The sequence below is a fragment of the Sinocyclocheilus anshuiensis genome, unplaced genomic scaffold (assembly GCF_001515605.1).
Source record: "Sinocyclocheilus anshuiensis isolate Anshui unplaced genomic scaffold, SAMN03320099.WGS_v1.1 scaffold397, whole genome shotgun sequence".
In the NCBI taxonomy this organism is placed as follows: Eukaryota; Metazoa; Chordata; class Actinopteri; order Cypriniformes; family Cyprinidae; genus Sinocyclocheilus; species Sinocyclocheilus anshuiensis.
Genome location: NW_015539841.1, coordinates 51,184 through 70,106, shown reverse-complemented (window position 1 = coordinate 70,106; position 18,923 = coordinate 51,184). Strand labels below are relative to the sequence as shown.

At 39.6% G+C, this 18,923-nt stretch overlaps 1 protein-coding gene across 1 annotated transcript in view; it reads left to right on the top strand.

The window, feature by feature from the left end:
* cacna1db (calcium channel, voltage-dependent, L type, alpha 1D subunit, b) overlaps positions 1–18,663 on the top strand; it is a 103,491-nt gene extending 84,828 nt beyond the window's left edge. The window contains 14 exon segments of the mRNA XM_016480709.1: positions 1,138–1,265; positions 1,347–1,443; positions 2,523–2,625; positions 2,705–2,806; positions 5,360–5,490; positions 5,672–5,788; positions 6,738–7,018; positions 12,798–12,941; positions 13,021–13,163; positions 14,277–14,371; positions 14,585–14,690; positions 14,693–14,865; positions 17,453–17,646; positions 17,648–18,663. Coding sequence (XP_016336195.1) covers positions 1,138–1,265; positions 1,347–1,443; positions 2,523–2,625; positions 2,705–2,806; positions 5,360–5,490; positions 5,672–5,788; positions 6,738–7,018; positions 12,798–12,941; positions 13,021–13,163; positions 14,277–14,371; positions 14,585–14,690; positions 14,693–14,865; positions 17,453–17,646; positions 17,648–17,726 — 1,893 coding nt within the window. The 3' untranslated portion in view covers positions 17,727–18,663.
* The last annotated feature ends 260 nt before the right edge of the window (positions 18,664–18,923 follow it).

The following is an 18,923-nucleotide window of genomic DNA, read 5'->3' as shown; positions in this document are numbered from 1 at the left end:
AAAAAAAGTGCATAATGTTTAAAATAATGTTTATAAACCATATATAATTAATAAAGTTGCTTAAACAATTAGAAAAAAAAAACAGCATCATGCATGTATGTATAGATTAATACAAAGGACCGAAAACCAATCACAAAGAGTAGGCTACTTTCTTCATTTAAAAACATGAGATACAGTAGGATGGGGAAAACCGCCATAAAGTCTTGAGACATGTTTTTTAAAAGTTGAACTTACATTAATTTTACATAGCTTTCTAAAGACTTGTTCGAGACACGAGTGCAACGGTGATAGATGTCCGTCTAGAAAATGTAATAAATATGCATTCTGTGTGAACGGCTTGGTTTCAGTTTTGACGTAAACAACATCTTCTCCACACTGATGCTCTCGTTATCCGCAATATACTGTATGAACAACGTAGCCGCGCCGCATCTAGTGGGTTCAACTGGATAGACTAACAAAAACATTACAATGCAATGACACTTACATCGTCGTAGCATTTCGTGCGCCACTGATAGGCTGCCTGACAGCTGACCTAAAATTCGAATGCAACGTTTTTGCATTCGAATGTGGATTTTTTTTTTTTTTTTATTTGACGAATATTCGAAATTAGAATTTGTTTTTGACAGCCCTACTCTTGTGTGTAACGGACTCAGGCTTGGTGTTGGGTTTGAATGCATTTGCTGAAGGTTATGGAAAGCAACAAACCAAATCAACAGGCAAAGGGATGGTCAAAAATACAAGCAGGAGTCGAAGATTTGGAATAGACAGTCCAAATAAACATCCAAATCAGAAACAATAATCCAGTAAACGAAGAGTCCAAAAAAACAGGCAATGGTCATAACAAGAAGCAGTCGCAATAGAAACCACTCAGTAAGACTGGCAATACTTCGCAATTTAATACTGGAAAGCATGGCTTTTTATACAGAGCAAACAGGAAGTGACTGTAAAGAAAATGGTGTGAGATCACTATTCGGGTGAGGGCTCCCTCTGGTGGTTGGAGGGAGCAGATGATTCACTGTGTTCTTGCTCTTTTTCTCTTCAACATTGCTTTGTTTCCCTACTCAGTAATAATTGTTTTTATTTTGTTATTTGACATAAATGATATTGCTCAGTTTTGTTATTGTTCTATTTCACCAGATCATTAATCTGTTTGTCGCTGTCATCATGGACAACTTTGACTACTTGACACGTGATTGGTCGATTCTTGGACCACATCATTTAGATGAATTCAAGAGGATTTGGTCGGAATATGATCCTGAGGCCAAGTATATATCCAAAAGATGTTTTACTTCCAGATCACTCTGTGTGTGTTTTGTTTGACAGTGAATATTGTGTGTGTGTATCAGGGGCCGCATAAAACACTTAGATGTGGTGACGTTACTGCGCAGGATTCAGCCGTCGCTGGGCTTTGGCAAGCTGTGTCCTCATAGAGTGGCTTGCAAGGTATAAAGCACATAAAGCACACTCACACAAAACACAGATTTTGCAATTTGAAGTTCTATACAAGATTTGTTTTTCTGGGGTTTGTTTAAGTAGTGTCTCCAGGATAAGAAGATTTAATGCAAAATCAAGCAAATTAAGCTTTTTTCCCCCCAGGCAGCTTGCATTTGATCTCATTTCTACAATTTTTTGGAAAAACAAAACAACAGCAACCATGAAGTGGAAAAGCAGTATTAGATAATCATAATTCTTCATTCTGAGCCCTAACAAATTAATCACTATGTAGCCTTGTTTATGTTTCTATAGTTTATATGTTAAGCATGTGAGGCAAAATTAAACTTTCTATAGGATTATTGATACTATTAAACTACTTTTTATTTACTGAACATTATATAACGTTATATACTGACATACTTGTCCTAATAATGCCTGATTTTACCAGTTATATAGATTTCATTAAGTGCAATGTTTTACTGCATATACACTTTTTTTTTTTACCATTTCTGGTGAATGGAATCACTGATAATACTGTGATTAGATGGATGGAACAAATGCAAAACAATGCTACAACAATGAGCAATTATGTAAATGCCAATTTAGAAAAAAAACAACATAAAATAATGATTTAAAACGTATAAAATGTACAGTTGATTACTTAACATATTGGTTCAGTGACAGTATGCAAGCTATTGTATGACACAAAATACACAATTCTGTATTTTCAGCAAAGCAGAATTATGAATATTTCTATGGCCTTGTGCATGGGCGATCCAGGACCAAATATTCAGTATTATTCAGTCATTAACACTAATTACATGAGTACATCTTGAATATTGGTGGGTTTTCACTGTAAAAAATGCGGCAAATATTGCTGCAGTTTTTGAGAAAAGCCATAGTAAATTCTGTAATTTTAGACCGCAAAAACAAAAAAGGACTGTTCAAGAGCATGTGATATAATATTAATAAAGCATATATAATATTAATAAAGGAAGTGTAAATATAAACATGCATTAGATGGATTATACTCACAGACTAAGCACAGTCTAAACTCCCCTCCTTCTCTTAATATTGTGTCTCCTCAGAGGTTGGTTGCCATGAACATGCCACTAAATAGCGACGGTACGGTCATGTTCAATGCCACACTGTTCGCTCTGGTTAGAACTGCTCTGAAAATCAAGACTGAAGGTAAAGCTTTTGCGATGCAGACTTTCACATGTCTGTGCTGGTGTGAATGTGTCATTAATTATGACTGTGTGTCTCCCAGGGAATATGGAACAAGCCAATGAGGAGTTACGAGCCGTCATCAAGAAGATCTGGAAGAGAACCAGCATGAAACTCCTGGACCAAGTAGTGCCACCTGCTGGAGGTAAAACACACACACACACACACACACACACACACACACACACACACACTCACACATGTCTGATTTGCTATCCTTGTGGGGACTCTCCATAGGCGTAATGGTTTTTCTACTGTACAGACCGTATATTCTATTGCCCTACACCAACCCTACACCTAAACCTACCCCTTACAGGATATTTTGAGCATTTTTAGATTTTCAAAAAACTTCATTCTGTGTCTGATTTATTATCTTGTTTACCCGTGGGGACCTCAATTTAGGTCCCCACCATGACACGAGTCCCCATGAGTCTGTGTGTATTCAGGTTTACGTCCCCACCAGAATAGAAAAACAGGTACACACACACACACACACACACACACACACACATAGGTTTCCATATTTTATGGGGACATCCATGGAGGCTTATGGATTTTTTTTTATACTGTACAAACTGTATTTTCTATCCCTACCCCTAAACCTACCCTTCACACAAAGATTTCTGCATTTTTTGATTTTCAAAAAAACTTAATTCTGTGTGATTTATAAGGTAACACTTTATTTTGATAGTCCACTTTAGGCATTCTACTACCTATAAGTAACTTTGCAACTACATGTCAACTAGCAGTCATTAGAGTATTAGTAGACTCTCTGTTTAATATCTAATAACACTTTATTTTGAAGGTCGCTCAACAGACGTCCCCCCCAGAATAGAAAAACAGGTACACACACACACACACACACACACACACACACATAGGTTTCCATATTTTATGGGGACATCCATGGAGGCTTATGGATTTTTTTTTATACTGTACAAACTGTATTTTCTATCCCTACCCCTAAACCTACCCTTCACACAAAGATTTCTGCATTTTTTGATTTTCAAAAAAACTTAATTCTGTGTGATTTATAAGGTAACACTTTATTTTGATAGTCCACTTTAGGCATTCTACTACCTATAAGTAACTTTGCAACTACATGTCAACTAGCAGTCATTAGAGTATTAGTAGACTCTCTGTTTAATATCTAATAACACTTTATTTTGAAGGTCGCTCAACAGACGTTCTACTGACTATAAGTAACTTTGTACACACACACACACACACACAATGTGTCCTATGTCAAGGAACTTGTGTTTATATGATTTTATAATGTATAGGTCATTCCTTTTATGTAGTACTTTTTGAATGTCCTGACACGCTCATGCAGTCATGTCTGGATGAACGGTTCTTGTCGAGTGGATGCAGCCATGCGCTATGTAGGGTCACAGAGATTCTAGAGGCAGGGAAACACCCTGGACAACCTGGCCAGAACATTAAAATGGACAGTTAAAATGCACACACACATTCATACTCAAGTCAAGTCAAATTTATTTGTATTGCGCTTTTCACACTTTACAGAAAAGTCACACGGTGATGTCAAAAATGCTTTAGTGCTTTACCATAGTACAAGATTTAGTGCTGGGCCATATGATGATCTATCAGATTTTAGATCTAGCCATATTGTATTAATAGTGTTTTCTACCACAAATATCAGTGTTGCAGTGAAAGGCAATAAGAGATTTGATCGGATGTTTCAGGTGAACAGTCTGAAAAGTCTAATGCTCGAGTAATTAAGGGATTTAGGCAAAGGTCAGTTTTGTTGCAAATGAGAGTAAAGAATTCTCAGAAAACATCAAATGATACGATTCAAGTGAAAAATAGACAGTTGTCAAAGTGTCTGATATATTGTGTTTAGACTTTTCCAAATTTAATTAGAAGTCTTTTAAGCATCAATGATGATAAATATTTAGGTTTGGTTTAGGTTTAATTTCAGTTAGTAGCATCTCTGATTTCAGGCAGAATTAGTTATAATGTTATAGTGTTCTTTTCTGTGGTTAAAAATCACATGTTGTTTCAAAGATTTTGTTTAAATCACCCATCTCTCAGTAATTAAAAAAAAAAAGAGCAAGCCAGAGGTGACGGTGACCAGGAACCAAAAACTCCATTTTGGCGGTAACAGGAGAAAATAAACCTCTGGCTAAACAACATTCATACACTCACTCACATCTGCAGACAGTTTTTACAGGGTCTGATTCACCTAAAGCGCATGCCTTTGAATTGTGGGAAAACCAGAGCACGGGAAGGAAAGCCAAAACGAGACGAACATGCAAATTCCTCACAGAAAGGCTTCCTGGTCGGGACTCAAACCAGGAAACTTCTTGACATGACAGATATTTCCTAGAAAACATGTTTTGTTTTTAAAAAATTCAGTTAGAGAAAGAAAAAGAAAAAAGAGTAACACCTGCAACATTTCCATTCATTCTGGACGTTCATCAGCATGGCAGCATGACAAAAATGAGCATCCACTCAAAACAAATTTAAAATGTACAAAAAACTAATTCTAAACTAATTAACCATTACTAATATGATTTTCAGTATACCAAAGCATATTGATGGGGACATGAAAATGCACTGCATGACAGGAATGACTCTTAACTTAATAACATAAATGACACTTTTTTAACTTCATACATAGGGGTTTGTGTAATGATATGAGTAGGTCATTGGCTGTTTGTGTGGTCTGTGTGTTTAGATGATGACGTCACTGTGGGGAAGTTCTATGCCACTTTCCTGATACAGGACTACTTCAGGAAATTCAGGAAACGCAAGGAGCAGGGACTTGTGGGATGCCAACCCTATTTAAACAGCACCACTGCTCTGCAGGTGAACTAAAACTGTAAAAACATTGGGCTCTGATTTACTGAAGGTTTAAAACAAATTTTGGCCATTGTGTAAAGAAAATACAGCATAAGTAGATTTAATGAATTATTTTAAAAATCATATGTCATAATGTTAAATAGTCATAGAAACTGAAATGGTGTGTTTTTATCTGTCTTTTCTGCAGGCTGGTCTGCGCACACTGCATGATATCGGCCCTGAGATCCGTCGAGCCATATCATGTGATCCACATGATGAAGGTCTAGTAGACGTCAACCTCCATGAGGAGGAAGAGATATACGGGGTAGAGCACTTCAGTCTTTATCAGTGCATATGTAACTAAATAGTAGTGCACAGTAGTGCAAACTAATAGTGCATATGTAACCAAATATCATGGGTTTGGTTACAAGGGCATGTGTGATTGAGGGGCTTGATAGGTTTTGAATTAAATTTAAAAGCAATTTTTGCAAATTCAGAATGAACCACTTCATATTTTGATTACATTTTATTCGATTAAAATATTGATTTGAATGATATGTAGTACTTTTAAAGTACGTTCTCTAATGCAGGGATCTCCAACACTGCTCCTGGTGAGCTGGGCTGTGTTCCACTTTGTTTTTTTATGCCCTTCACTTGCTGACTTCCCTCTGTCTCTTTGAATTGCATGTATGTCATTGATTATGTTGCATGAGTGCCCACTATTGCCGGAACCCTTGCAATGGGCTGAATTGGAACGTCCTAAGCCCTTGATCACTTGGAGTCTGCTGTTGATATATTATTTGAATTTTTTCTCTTACTATTTTTTTTTATATATAAAATATTAAAATTGTTTAGTGTAGGGGTAAATAAAACACGATCTGTGGTGACATCACAATTGTGTTGCATTGTGGCAGCCTGAGGTGTACATATGGAATTGCTGAATTGAACACAAATGATCCAGTTCAAAAGTTTAATTACGCTTGATTGATACTGTGTGTTGTTACCTGTATGATCCTTTAATGCTTTTGTTTTGTGTTCATGAGTTCCTTGTTAAACTTGTTGTTTAAGCAACCACTGCTGTTCAGAAGAAAGAAAAAAACCCTGGTCCAAGTTTTAAATTAAAGTAAATACATCTTGTTATAAGGACCTTTACATATTTTTACTGGAAAACCCGTCAGTGTATATAATTAAAAATAAGTAATTTGATTTGTCTGTTTATGAAAATCTAGGGAATCCATGGGAATTGTTATTGATCCTGTTGTTTGTGTGTGCAGAGGAATGGAGTTGTGGTTGGAAATCATGTGAGTGGAGATCAGTGCAGCAGCGTCACGCAGCGTCCTCTGCAGCTTCCGCTTCCTCGGTGCTCCACCCAAAATTACTGTCCGTCGATGTCAGACAAATCATCCAACTCAAATATCAACAATGCCAATGTGCCATCTGCCTCTGCCTTTCCCAACGGCTGGCACAGTCGCTGTCGGCGGCTCTCCGGGACCCTGGTGTCCTCTCTGAGCTCCTACCTCAACCTCAAGAGTGATGGAGAACTACAGCTCAGGAGGTGAGAGGTCACAATACCACTGAAATTACCACAGAAAACAAAGTCATAAAAACAGAAAAACTGGGCTTACCCTCGGTAAATATGAGCCAAACAGGCCATGAAAAATAACTTCCTTCATCCTTCATTCAAAATATTCACTAATATCTAACCTGTAATTATTAAAATAATTGAAAGAAAAAAATAATTGAAATGAAAAGATCTTAATTGAAAGATGAAGATTCTTGAACCAAACAAATGTTTTCTCCTATACTGTTGATGAACATATGGCAATAGATCTGAGACCATTCCTCCATACAGAATCTTTCCTGATCCTTCATATTAAAACGTTCATACTTATAGACTGTTTTCTTCAGCTCAATGGTTTTCTAAAGGGGTTTGATTTGGGAACTGTTATGTCCATCCAGCTTGCTCAAAGAGAAGACAGCATTGAAGCGTGTCCCACATCCCTCGAGAATAGGGATGGCACGAATGAAGCTTTCATTGAGAAATCCTTTCAGTGCGCACATTCTGCTCCCTCACTCCATGGCAAAACCACTCCGGTAAAGGGAACTTGCGCTGAGTCCCCTAGAGGGCACTATGAGGGAATGCCTCCTGCATGAGTGGTGTCTGAAGCATCTGTCTAAATATGACAATGAACTTGACATTGGCAGGCGGCAGCCTATGACGTCACAACTGGTGCGGCCGAGAGTATAAAAGGGCATCTGTGAAATACGTCATCCTCTTTATTGTCTTCAGGAGACCACTTGTTTGTACATGAGTTAGGAGCACACGCGTTTAGCTCCTGAGGGAGCAGAATGTGCGCACTGAAAGGATTTCTCAATGAAAGCTTAATTCGTGCCGTCCCTATTCTCGAGGGATGTGGGGCACGCTTCAATGCTGTCTTCTCTTCGAGCAAGCTGGATGTGCTAGGGATGATGCATTCATGAGACTGACAACAAGAGACAGGTAAGGAACTCTTTCCTTTCTGCTCTCTCCTAAGCGATAGTAGTTAGTGTTTACATGAGCGCGTTCGGCTCTCTTTAAGACACTTATAGCAATGCATTCACATCTGTTCTCGTATGATTCTTTTCAGAGTGATATAATCTGTCATTTGAACTAGCAGGCTTGAGGTTAAATTGTGCACTTTTCATGATGAGGTTGCAGTAATTGGTTCCACCCAGGCTTGACTCTCTCTTGAGGGATGAGTTGAGCGCCTGCACCCCGCAGTCGGGTCCCACGACACCCATTACCATACAGATCATTTCTGTCTGTACATACTGCTTGTCCTTGTGAGCCTTCTGTTTTTCCTTTGATCTCCATGCTGAGGCAGAGAGATTGTAAGGGATTCCATATTTGGTGGAAATGTGTTGATGGCTCTTTTCTGTTTCTCAGTAGCTGAGGCGTCCTCATTGAAGGCTTTGACCTGGCCATTTGGGCTTTTATGTTTTGCTGAATGGCAGGTTCAGTAAGGAGCTCTGCTCTGATAGCATCATCAAGTCGTTAGGCTTTCTGTAAGCCTCCTTGGTAAGCCGTTCTGAGTATAGGACGTAGTTAGGCCTCCTCTGATCTTAAAGAGTTGTTATGCTGAGGCCTCCCTCCTCAGAGCTCCATCATGCAGTGGTGTAGAGTTGTTAGGCTTTCTGTGTCTCCTTGGCCGCTGCTTTTAGGTAGGGTTACATATGAGCCCAGCTATAGGCTAGCAAGTGCAAGTTGTAGGCTCTCTGTGAGCCTCAGTTTACATGCATAACCAGAGATGTTTCCTTTCAAAAGGGAACTCGTACTGTGTCCCCTAGAGGGCGCTACGGGGAACGGTATTCTCATGCCGCCATGCTGAAGGGATGAGTGCCTTATTGGCTGACCTAAGTCAAAGACTCAAAGGAGTTCTCACCCCTGCACCAGCAACACGATCATAGACTGGAGCTTCTCAAGAACGGAGGCCTCAACAGGAGAGAAGAAGCCTAACTACATTCTTATTCAGGCCAGCGTCCAAGGAAATTCACAGAGAGCCTAACACTCAGAACTAACTGGCCTGCGAAGCTCTGCAGAGTGGAGGGCTACATATACCACCTCTTAAATGAGAGGTGGCCTAACAGCACTCCACACTAAGGTCAGTAGCTAAGGAGGATCCCAGAGAACTTAACAACTTAGCATACTACCCTACCGCCTAGCCTTGAGGCCTAACTATGCCCCACGCTCAGGACATCTTGTAAGGAGGCTCACAGAGAGCATACATCTCACAGATGATGTTTTAACGGAGCTCTGCCGAATGGAGGCCTCAATGAAGATAACTCTCTGTAGTGGGAGGAGGCCTGACGACGCTCGCAGCAGATGGCCGAGCTCTAGGAGTGGAGGCCTCAGCATGACTCTCTAAATCGAGAGGAGGCCTAACTACGCCCCACGCATAGGATACCGTGCAAGGAGGCTCACAGAGAGCCTACAACCTGAAAATGATGTCCTCAATAAAGATAGATATCTTTATAGAGAGAGGAGGCCTGACGATGCTCGCAGTAGCCACAGAGGCTCAGAAAGAGCCTAACAACTCAGCAAACAATAACTGAAACTAAACAAAAACCTCAGCATAACGAGTCTCTAAATAGTTAGAAAGCTTAATGACACCTCATGCTTACGATACCATGCAAGGAGGCTCACAAAGGAGCCTACAACTCGCAAACACTATCCTAATGGAGCTCTGGGGAGAGGAGGCCTCAATAAAGATAACTCTCTTTAAAGAGAGGCAGCCTGATGATGCTCACAATTGCCAAGGAGGCACACAGAGAGCCTAGCAACTTAAACACAAACCGAGCTCTGGAAATGAAAGCCTTAGCATGACGACTCTCTAAATAGAGAGGAGACTAACAATATCCCACACTCAGGATACCATACAAGGAGGCTCACAGAGAGCCTACTACTCGCAATGCTATCTTAACGGACCTCCAGGAAGCGTAGGCCTCAGTAAGGTAACTCTCTCCAGCAAGAGGAGGCCTAGCAACGCTTGCGGTAGCCAAGGAGGCTCACAGAGAGCCTAACAACTTAGGCCACTACCTAGTCAAGCTCTAGAAATGGAGGCCTCAACATGACAACTCTCTAATCGAGAGGAGACCTAACTACACCCTATGCTCAGGACATCTTGCAAAGAGGCTCACAGAGAGCCTGCAAACCACCAATGCTGTCCTAGCAGAGCTCTGGGGAATGGAGGCCTCAATAAAGATAAGTCACTGTCGTGAGAGGAGGCCTGACAATGTTCGCAGAAGCCAGGGAGGCTCATAAAGGGTCTAACAACTTATCAAACTGCCTGGCCGAGCTCTAGAAGAGGAGGTCTCAACATAACGACTCTCTAAGATGAGAGAAAATCTAACTATGTCCCATACTCAGGACATCTTGCAAGGTGGCTGACAGAAAGCCTACAACTTGCACTTGCTAGCCTATAGCTGGGCTCATACGTAACCCTACCTAAAAGCAGTGGCCAAGGAGACACAGAAAGCCTAACAACTCTGCACCACTGTGTGATGGAGCTCTAAGGAAGGAGTCCTCAGTATAACAACTCTCTAAGATGAGAGGAGGCCTAACTACATCCAATATTCAGAACGGCTTACCAAGGAGGCTTACAGAAAGCCTAACGACTTGATGATGCTATCAGAGCAGAGCTCCTTACTGAACCTGCTATTCAGCAGAACATAAAAACCCAAATGGCCTTCAATGAGGATGCCTCAGCTACTGAGAAACAGAAAAGAGGCATAGACACATTTCCACCAAATATGGAATCCCTTATGATCTCTCTGCCTCAGCATGGATCAAAAGAAAAACAGAAGGCTCACAGGGACAGGCAGTATGTACAGACAGAAATTATGGCAATCTCCCCCTCTCAAAGAGGTGGTCGCTGCGCATCTGTGCCCTCCATCGGCCCTGGGGTTGAAAGCCCATGCAGCGCACCCATCTAAGCCCTAAGCCTTAAACATGAATGGTCCAGGCTCGCTTGTATGCCTTCCCCCGATTGCCCTGCTTCCTCAGCTCATCAGATGAGTCAGGGAAGTCAGATGTTTGGTCCTCCTGGTGGCCCCACTCTGGAGGAATCAGACATGGTTCCCCAAGTTGATTCAGCTGCTATCGGCAGCCCCCTGGCCGATACCATTGAGTATGAACCTCCTTTCTTAAGGGAGAGGCATGATTTGGCATCCCCGGCCTGAGCTGTGGAGCCTTCATGTTTGGCCCTTGACAGGAGTCTTTACAGCTCCCTGCGAGTGTGACTAATAACAATTTGAAAGCTAATGCCCGGTCCACGAGATGACTCTATGCCCTTAAATGGTCAATCTTCGCTGAATGGTGTGCAGCACGGAATGAGGACCCATCCTCTAGTGACGTGTCTTCCATGTTAACCTTTCTGCAAGAGCTGCTGGATAAGGGGTCCATTGCCCTTCCATGCTCAAAGTATATGTGGCAGCCATCATGGCGAATCATGCTCTCGTGGCTGGCCAGTCAGTTGGCTGAAACGACCTTGTCGTTAAGTTTCTGAGGGGAGCTTGGAGATTGAATTTGCCTCGTCCTCATACTGTGCCGACTTATCTATAGTCCTCAGGGCCCTACAGGGCTCTCCATTCGAGCCGCTCGAGTCGGCCGACTTCCAGACCCTGTTGCATAAGACCGGCCTCCTTTTTGCTTTAGCGTCGGTCAAGCGAGTGGGTGACCTGCAAGCACTGTCAGTCAGTGCTTCATGTCTTGAGTTGGGCCTAACGACTATAGAGTTGTCCTCAAACCAAGGAAGCCTAAGGTGCTCTCCACTCCGTTCAAAGCACAAGTCATTACCCTTCTGGGTCTTCCTAATTCAGAGGATGAGCAGGGTCCCAATCCCCTCTGCCAGGTCCGGGCTTTTAAAGTGTATATTGAGCACCACTAGGACATAATTTTGCAGGTTGTAGGCTCTCTGTAAACCTCCTTGCACGGTATCCTATGCGTGGGGCATAGTTAGGCCTCCTCTCGTTTTAGAGAGTTGTCATGCTGAGGCCTCCACTCCTAGAGCTCGGCCATTTACTGTGAGCATCGTCAGGCCTCCTCTAGCTACAGAGAGTTATCTTCATTGAGGCCTCCATTCAGCAGAGCTCCACTAGGACATCATCTGTGAGTTGCATGCTCTCTGTGAGCCTCCTTACAAGATGTCCTGAGCGTGGGGCATAGTTAGGCCCCCTCTAGTTTTAGAGTGTCATCATGCTGAAACGCGTTTCGTGCCACTCTAAAATCCACGTTTGTGGTAAGTGCACGTGCTGACTGTGTTGTGCCTTTTCTGAAATCCATGCTTATAGTAAGGGCACGTGCCGGGTGCTTCGTGACCTTTCTATCTGTGTTAGACCCCAATTTGCTCTTAACCAGAGCAGTTTTGCCAAGTCGACTAGGCTCTCTGTGAGCCTCCTTCGATACTGCAAGCATTGTTAGGCCTCCTCTTGTTGAGGCCTCAGTTCCCCATAGCGCTGCTCAAAGAGTAATGGTGAGTAGTAGGCTCCTTGTGAGCCTCCATACAAGATATCCTGAACGTGGGACATTGTTAGCTCTTCTTTCGATTTGGAGAGTCGTTCATACTGAGGCTTCCGCTTCTAGAGCTTGGCTAGGTGGTAGGGTGGTATGCTAAGTTGTTAGGTTCTCTGGGAGCCGCCTTGGGCCACTGGATGTTTGAATGCTGTGTCAGTGTGCTGAATAAAAGCAGTTAAAATGATGCTAAGGCTCTCTGTCTGAACTAAATATTATGGTGCGGTGCAGTGATATTGGCTGCTGATTTTTGTACTAATTGATTTGAAGTTCCTATGTCTTGTAGGCCGGACACCACTGCTGTCGGATATCCGATCATCCACGTTGAAACCTCCACCCTGGGTGACATCAGTAATGATGACAGGAACTCTGGGGAGTATTACAGTGGAGACGAGTTTAATGAGGATGGTGTCATGCTGGCTACAGACAGGTATTCTAGAAAATGCTTTTCAGAAAGTGTATATCAACAGTAGCCGTTACTTTTATTTTCTCTTTGTTTCCGTTGAAAGGTCATACTTTCAGGACACTTTAATTGATGGTGCTCCAGCTGGACAACAGGATGCGTGTGAATGTGTCTGTGATGATGGTGAGCAGCTCATATCCCAGCAGTCCCAGAGGTCATCAAAACGACTCCTGCTGTCCACAGCTCAATGTGAGATATTAGACAATGATTATAAGCTTTTTACAGTATCACACTGAGCAACTTCCAAACTGCTTTTAACTGAGAACTAGCAGTACTTTGGGAATAAACATCACACTGAATGGTTCCTGAACAAGCTGTGAAGATCAGTGGATATATGGTTATAATATGGGTCCTTCACTACCATAAAGCAAAATAAATAAATAAATAAAATACAATAAATAAACCTTATATACTGTATATATATTAAATGTATTTTAAAATATACAAAAGATATATAATATATTTGCTAAAATATGTTTCAAAGTATATTTACGTAAATGTATTTTTACCAATATATTTTAGGCCATTTGAATATTTTCGAAAATATATTTTTAAAAGCATTTAAAACATACAATATTTGAATAAAATTAACACATTTGAATAAAATTCAGCAAGGAACATACTTTAGATTTATAATGACACAATAATGTTATTTGTTAATTGTAATATTATAGTTTTGGTCTTTAGTAAGCTATTCCATCCATATTTGCATTTAGCCTAAATGTAGGCTACTGTAAGATTGGAAATATATTTTCTTGCCCCTAAAATACATTTTGAAATATATTTTGGTTGAAAAATATTGATATTTGATGCATGATATTTTGGTTGGTTTCTGTTTTAAAAAATATTTTTCATTGAGCTTCACTGTTTACAACATATTTTTGTGGCCAAAATATATTTTACATATATGCTTAATATATGACATATAACATGGATGAAATTTGAGAGAAATATGAGAAAATACTGCAGCATTGGTTGCACTGTACTTTTAAGAACAGTATTAAAGGAGATATTGATATGTAGAAGGTAACTGTGGTGCCAGAAATTAACTGTAAAAATATACTGTGACAGTGTTTCCGGTATTACGGGCCTGTATATTTATAGCAATATATAAAGGGCAAAAAGGTTAGAAATAAGTTTGTTAAAATTCTAATTATAGAATTTTGTTCAGGTTCATCCTTCAGGGCAAAGACTTCTCGCAGCAGCTACAGTTGTTGTTAGTTTATTGTACGTTCCTCCATTTTAATTTAACTAATTTTAATTTAATTTCTTATATTGATGTATGTGCATTTTTCCATACAGCCTCTCACAAGTCTGCTTTCCATTTCGAGTGTCTGCGCAAACAGAACAGTCAAGATGAGATTCCCCTGCGTCCAACAGGCCTACCGCAGCATCAGGTGATAATCGCAAAATATCCCTAATGAGTCACATGGCATGACATATGCAGGGGCCCCCTACCTTCCTAAGGATGGCCCTGTAGATCATTATCGCCACGCCAACATAACAGATTAAGAACAGCAGTAGTAGTGTGACATTATCTGTGAAATGTACGTGAAGTGTTAGTTACCCAGTGTCTAACAGTGGCATCATTTTTTCTTGCGGTTGTGCAGGTGAAGACTGGACAAGAATCGAGTAGAACACGACTCTCTCCGACTCGCTCCATCCGCTCCTGGGTCACGCCTCCAGCTACGCCTCCACCCTACACCCCTCTGATTCAGACACGCCCAGTGCTAGCAGCACTCCGGGATTGGTTCACAGGGGCTTCTGGAATTCCCAGCAGGCCTCTGATTGGTCGACACGTTCGCCCTCCCCCTCCTTCCTGAAGGTTCCCCCCCGACTGTGCGGCCATCACCTGCAGCAGCCGAGCAGCGCTCAAAGCCTGGTGGAAGCCGTGAGTGATGCCTCTTGACACTGAATGTCACGTCACCTTTATTTCTTTAGCGCTTTATACAATGCAGATTGTCAAAACAGCTTCACAGATATGAACAGGAAAACAGTAGAATCAATTATGGAAAACGTATCTATGGAGACAGTTCGGATTCAGCTGTAAAGCAGCTCTAGAAGTCAGTGGTGTCTTTATTTAGCTCAAGTCAGTTCAGTGTTGGTTCAGTTCAACAGTGTGAAGTTCGTCCATTTGAAACGGTCCTGGTTTGGTCCTGTTTGACATACAGTAAATGCACCAGGGTCATTCCCACAGTTTGGTGGATTTTGGACTGAGGTTTGTTGAAGAAAAAAAAAACATATTTATATACAATTTAATAAAATAAAATAAAAAATTCAGATATTTTATATATTATATTACTTAGTCTTACCAGAGGGAGAAAATGTCTATCAGAAAAACACACTGGTTAAGCTCAGGCTAGTATAACTTAAAAATCCCCACCAAATATTTCACTTTCACCTTCCAGGAAATTTGTCCAACCTATTACAGGACATTTTTACAGTACAATGTGTAAAAACAATACAAAAAAACAAAAAAAACATGTGGACGTTTTAAACGAATGAAGTCCATTACTAGCTAGAGAATAACAACATGCTAGCAGGCATTTGGGATTACCAGTTTAGGAGGAATTTTAATAGACAGAGCTGGGTAAATTACTTGCAAATTGTAGTCCGTTACTGATTCCAAATTACATGACAAAAATTGTAGTTAGTAACGTAATCCATCACATTACACATTTTAGGTACTGTAATCTTTTTGATTACTTTTAGATTATTTTTGACCTAAGTCATTTATAACATTGATTTAAATAGGATAATCTTGTACCATACTGATATAAAAATACAAAGAGTAATAAAATATTAAATTCGTTGTGATTAACAACATGAAGTGGATTAAACATTACATTACGTCAAGGTTTCCCAAACTGGGGTTCATGAATGAGCTGCAGGGAGTTCGTAAGTTTAATGAAGAGCAAATAATTAATTAAATAATAAAAAGGTATAATTAAAATAAGTCATTTTAAAACAACATCAATCAAAATGAAACACTTACTAAATAAATACAATATTTTATTTGTGTACCTGCATGTCATGTGACCATTAACCAATGTCAGAGAGCCGCGAGCATGCAAATTTGATACTTAATTATCAAAATAATTTGGTTTATTGAATTTGTGCATTATAATGTGTTTGAAAGACAAAACCCTTTCAAAGCTATAGTAATACATGGTTAAATAACCTACTGAGTGATAATTCAAATAAAAATGTATGTTCATCAGTAGTTAATGCAATGTTGAAACACTTCTTTAACCTGAAATGATTTTGTAAATCCAGCGGTCAAATGCTGTGTAGCCTCCTGACTAATGACTGGTCTTTCTGTGAATGTCCACAAATATATTATATATATATAAGTGGTAGGCTATTTTAGAAAGGAACATTTAAAAGATGAAAAATAGGAATTAGGAGAATTGATTTATTGCTATTGTGTGAATAATATGTAATCAATAAAAAAGTAACTGTAGTCTGATTAAGAGTATTTTAAAATGTCATTTAATCTAATTACAAGTACTTAATTTTGGAATCTGATTACGTAATCCAGATTACATGTAATCAGTTACTACCCAGCTCTGTTAATAAATATATAAAATCTGTTTTAAAAATGTTCATGTCCAATATTAATTGACACAGCAGGGTGGACATGTTATGAATTACGCTATTAAACAAGTCTTCTAAAAATGTGGAAAAGAGAGAAATGTTAATGACTAATTACTTGCCTTTTTTTCTTGCTTTCCCTCCAAGGAAATTGTCATTTCTAGCAAGTCATGTGATTCAGGGCATATGATTTTTAAAAGGAAACTTGACACCAGTGTAACAGGATGGACTGGAGTTTGAGAGACATAAACTAATTTAATTGTTTTACACAGAAAAAATATGTGTATCATATGCATATCATACTAAATTGAGTCGAAGAGAATAAGTATATACTACTACTCGAAATTGCTAATTTAGAAATACATAACTTGAATTTGAAATAATCTTTATTACAAAGTGACGTTGAGAAGAATGATTGGGGACATGGGAATTTGTCAAGTGCTTCAAAAAGTTGTGTTTTATTTTTAAGTACTACTCATTGTGAATTTGTGGTCAGGGGGTACATGAATGTGGCATGAAAGTTGATTGAGATTTTATGTAAAAAATGCAGTACAGGAATTCCAGGAATGTATTACTGTAAAATTCCAAAATCTTATTTAACTAGGTCTTACCTTTTGCGTTAGACATTTTAAATCTAATTGACTAAACTGACAGTTTGGCTGAAACGATGCTACTTATTGAAGAAAAAAAACTTTTAGGACATTTATGACATTGAACTATATATCAAATGTAGTAGTCTAAATACTGACATACATACTATCTTTTAGACTATATCGCATGGTGCTAGACCGGACTGCAAGTAAAACTTGCCACCATTGTTGAATATAGACAGGAAGGATTCAGAAACAAAACCTGCAGCACTGACACGATGCCTTTTGTTGTAGGTGATGATATCGGGTGGATTGGGCAAATATGCGAAGGATCCAAAGTTTGTGACGGTGACAAAACACGAGATCGCAGATGCTTGTGAAATGACGATTGATGAGATGGAAAGTGCTGCTAGCAATTTACTGAACGTGACGCTAGGCCGCAGGCCGGAGGCAGACGAGGCGGGCCTGTGTCAGAACAATCTGCGTGACTAGTGATGAGGAGACGGACACGAGCAATAAATGCGAGGAGGATCTCGCTGACGAAATGATCTACGTCTCAGTATTATAGTACAGAACTCAAAATACCCCCAATCAAACTAAATAATGTAGAAAATGAATGAATGAGGTAATCGTGCCTTTACACGGGAGTGTCATGGGGAGTTCTGCTGGCTTTACCTTTTATTCTGACCTTTTCATTTAGTTAACAAACCTTTTGATATCTTGGGAATTTCCAGCAAGATCCAAATGTGATGACATTACCGACCGAAGTGTTTTCCTCTGAATCTGTGCATGCACTGGACCTTTGAAGATCCCCAACCAACTTACCAGCCAAAGTCCACTTGGTCAAAGGTACCAAACAGCATTTCCTCAGACTCACGCAGGACACGTTCACCATTTGAGTCAAGAATTTTATTCACATATATGACAATTATAATGGTATAAACATCACAGTGGTACCTCCTGGTTGGGTAACTAAACTATATTTCAAGTCTTTCAAATTAAAGTCATGATTGACTGAATGTCTCTTTTCACTCCTTGTTCCTACTTTTCCATATTCGAAGCACATCAAGGTTGGTGACATTTGGCATACTGGAATGCAAATTTAAAGCTGGCCGTCTCACTTGGAATATAGTGCACAAATTATATGGACTTTGGAACTCTGAATTTCTTTTTTGTTTCATGGGAAACAAGGCCAGTAAATCATTTTTTGGTGAATACAAGAAAACACAAACGGAAATGCAAATGATCCATGCACCTAGTTTCACATGCTGAAATAAAAATGCAAGATGCCAATTTTGGTGGTGGAAGAAAGGCTTTATGATATGAAATATTTCACTACACCAGTCTGTTGAGTATTGGCTGTAAAATGCACAAACTAAGACATTTAAATAATACACAATACAATTGTGAAACCATTCATGTTCAAATATGAATGCATCACACAATCATCATTTTAGGAGGACGTCCTAGACTTCAGGTACTCAAACAGATCTTACAAAGGGCTTTACACACTCATGTGTAAATTATTATATGACAATTTAATACCGTTAAATTGTATTACTAATAGAATTAGAATTAGTATTTGAATTCTACTTTATATTTATCTTTTTTTATTTTTTTTATTCTTTATTTAAAAAAAAACAAAAGAAACTAGCTTTCTATTTTTTCTATTCTATCTACTTGTTTTTCTTTGTTTGTGTGTGTGTGTGTGTGTATAATATATACACCTTGCTACGTGTACTGCGTTAGGCTAACCGAGACTTTT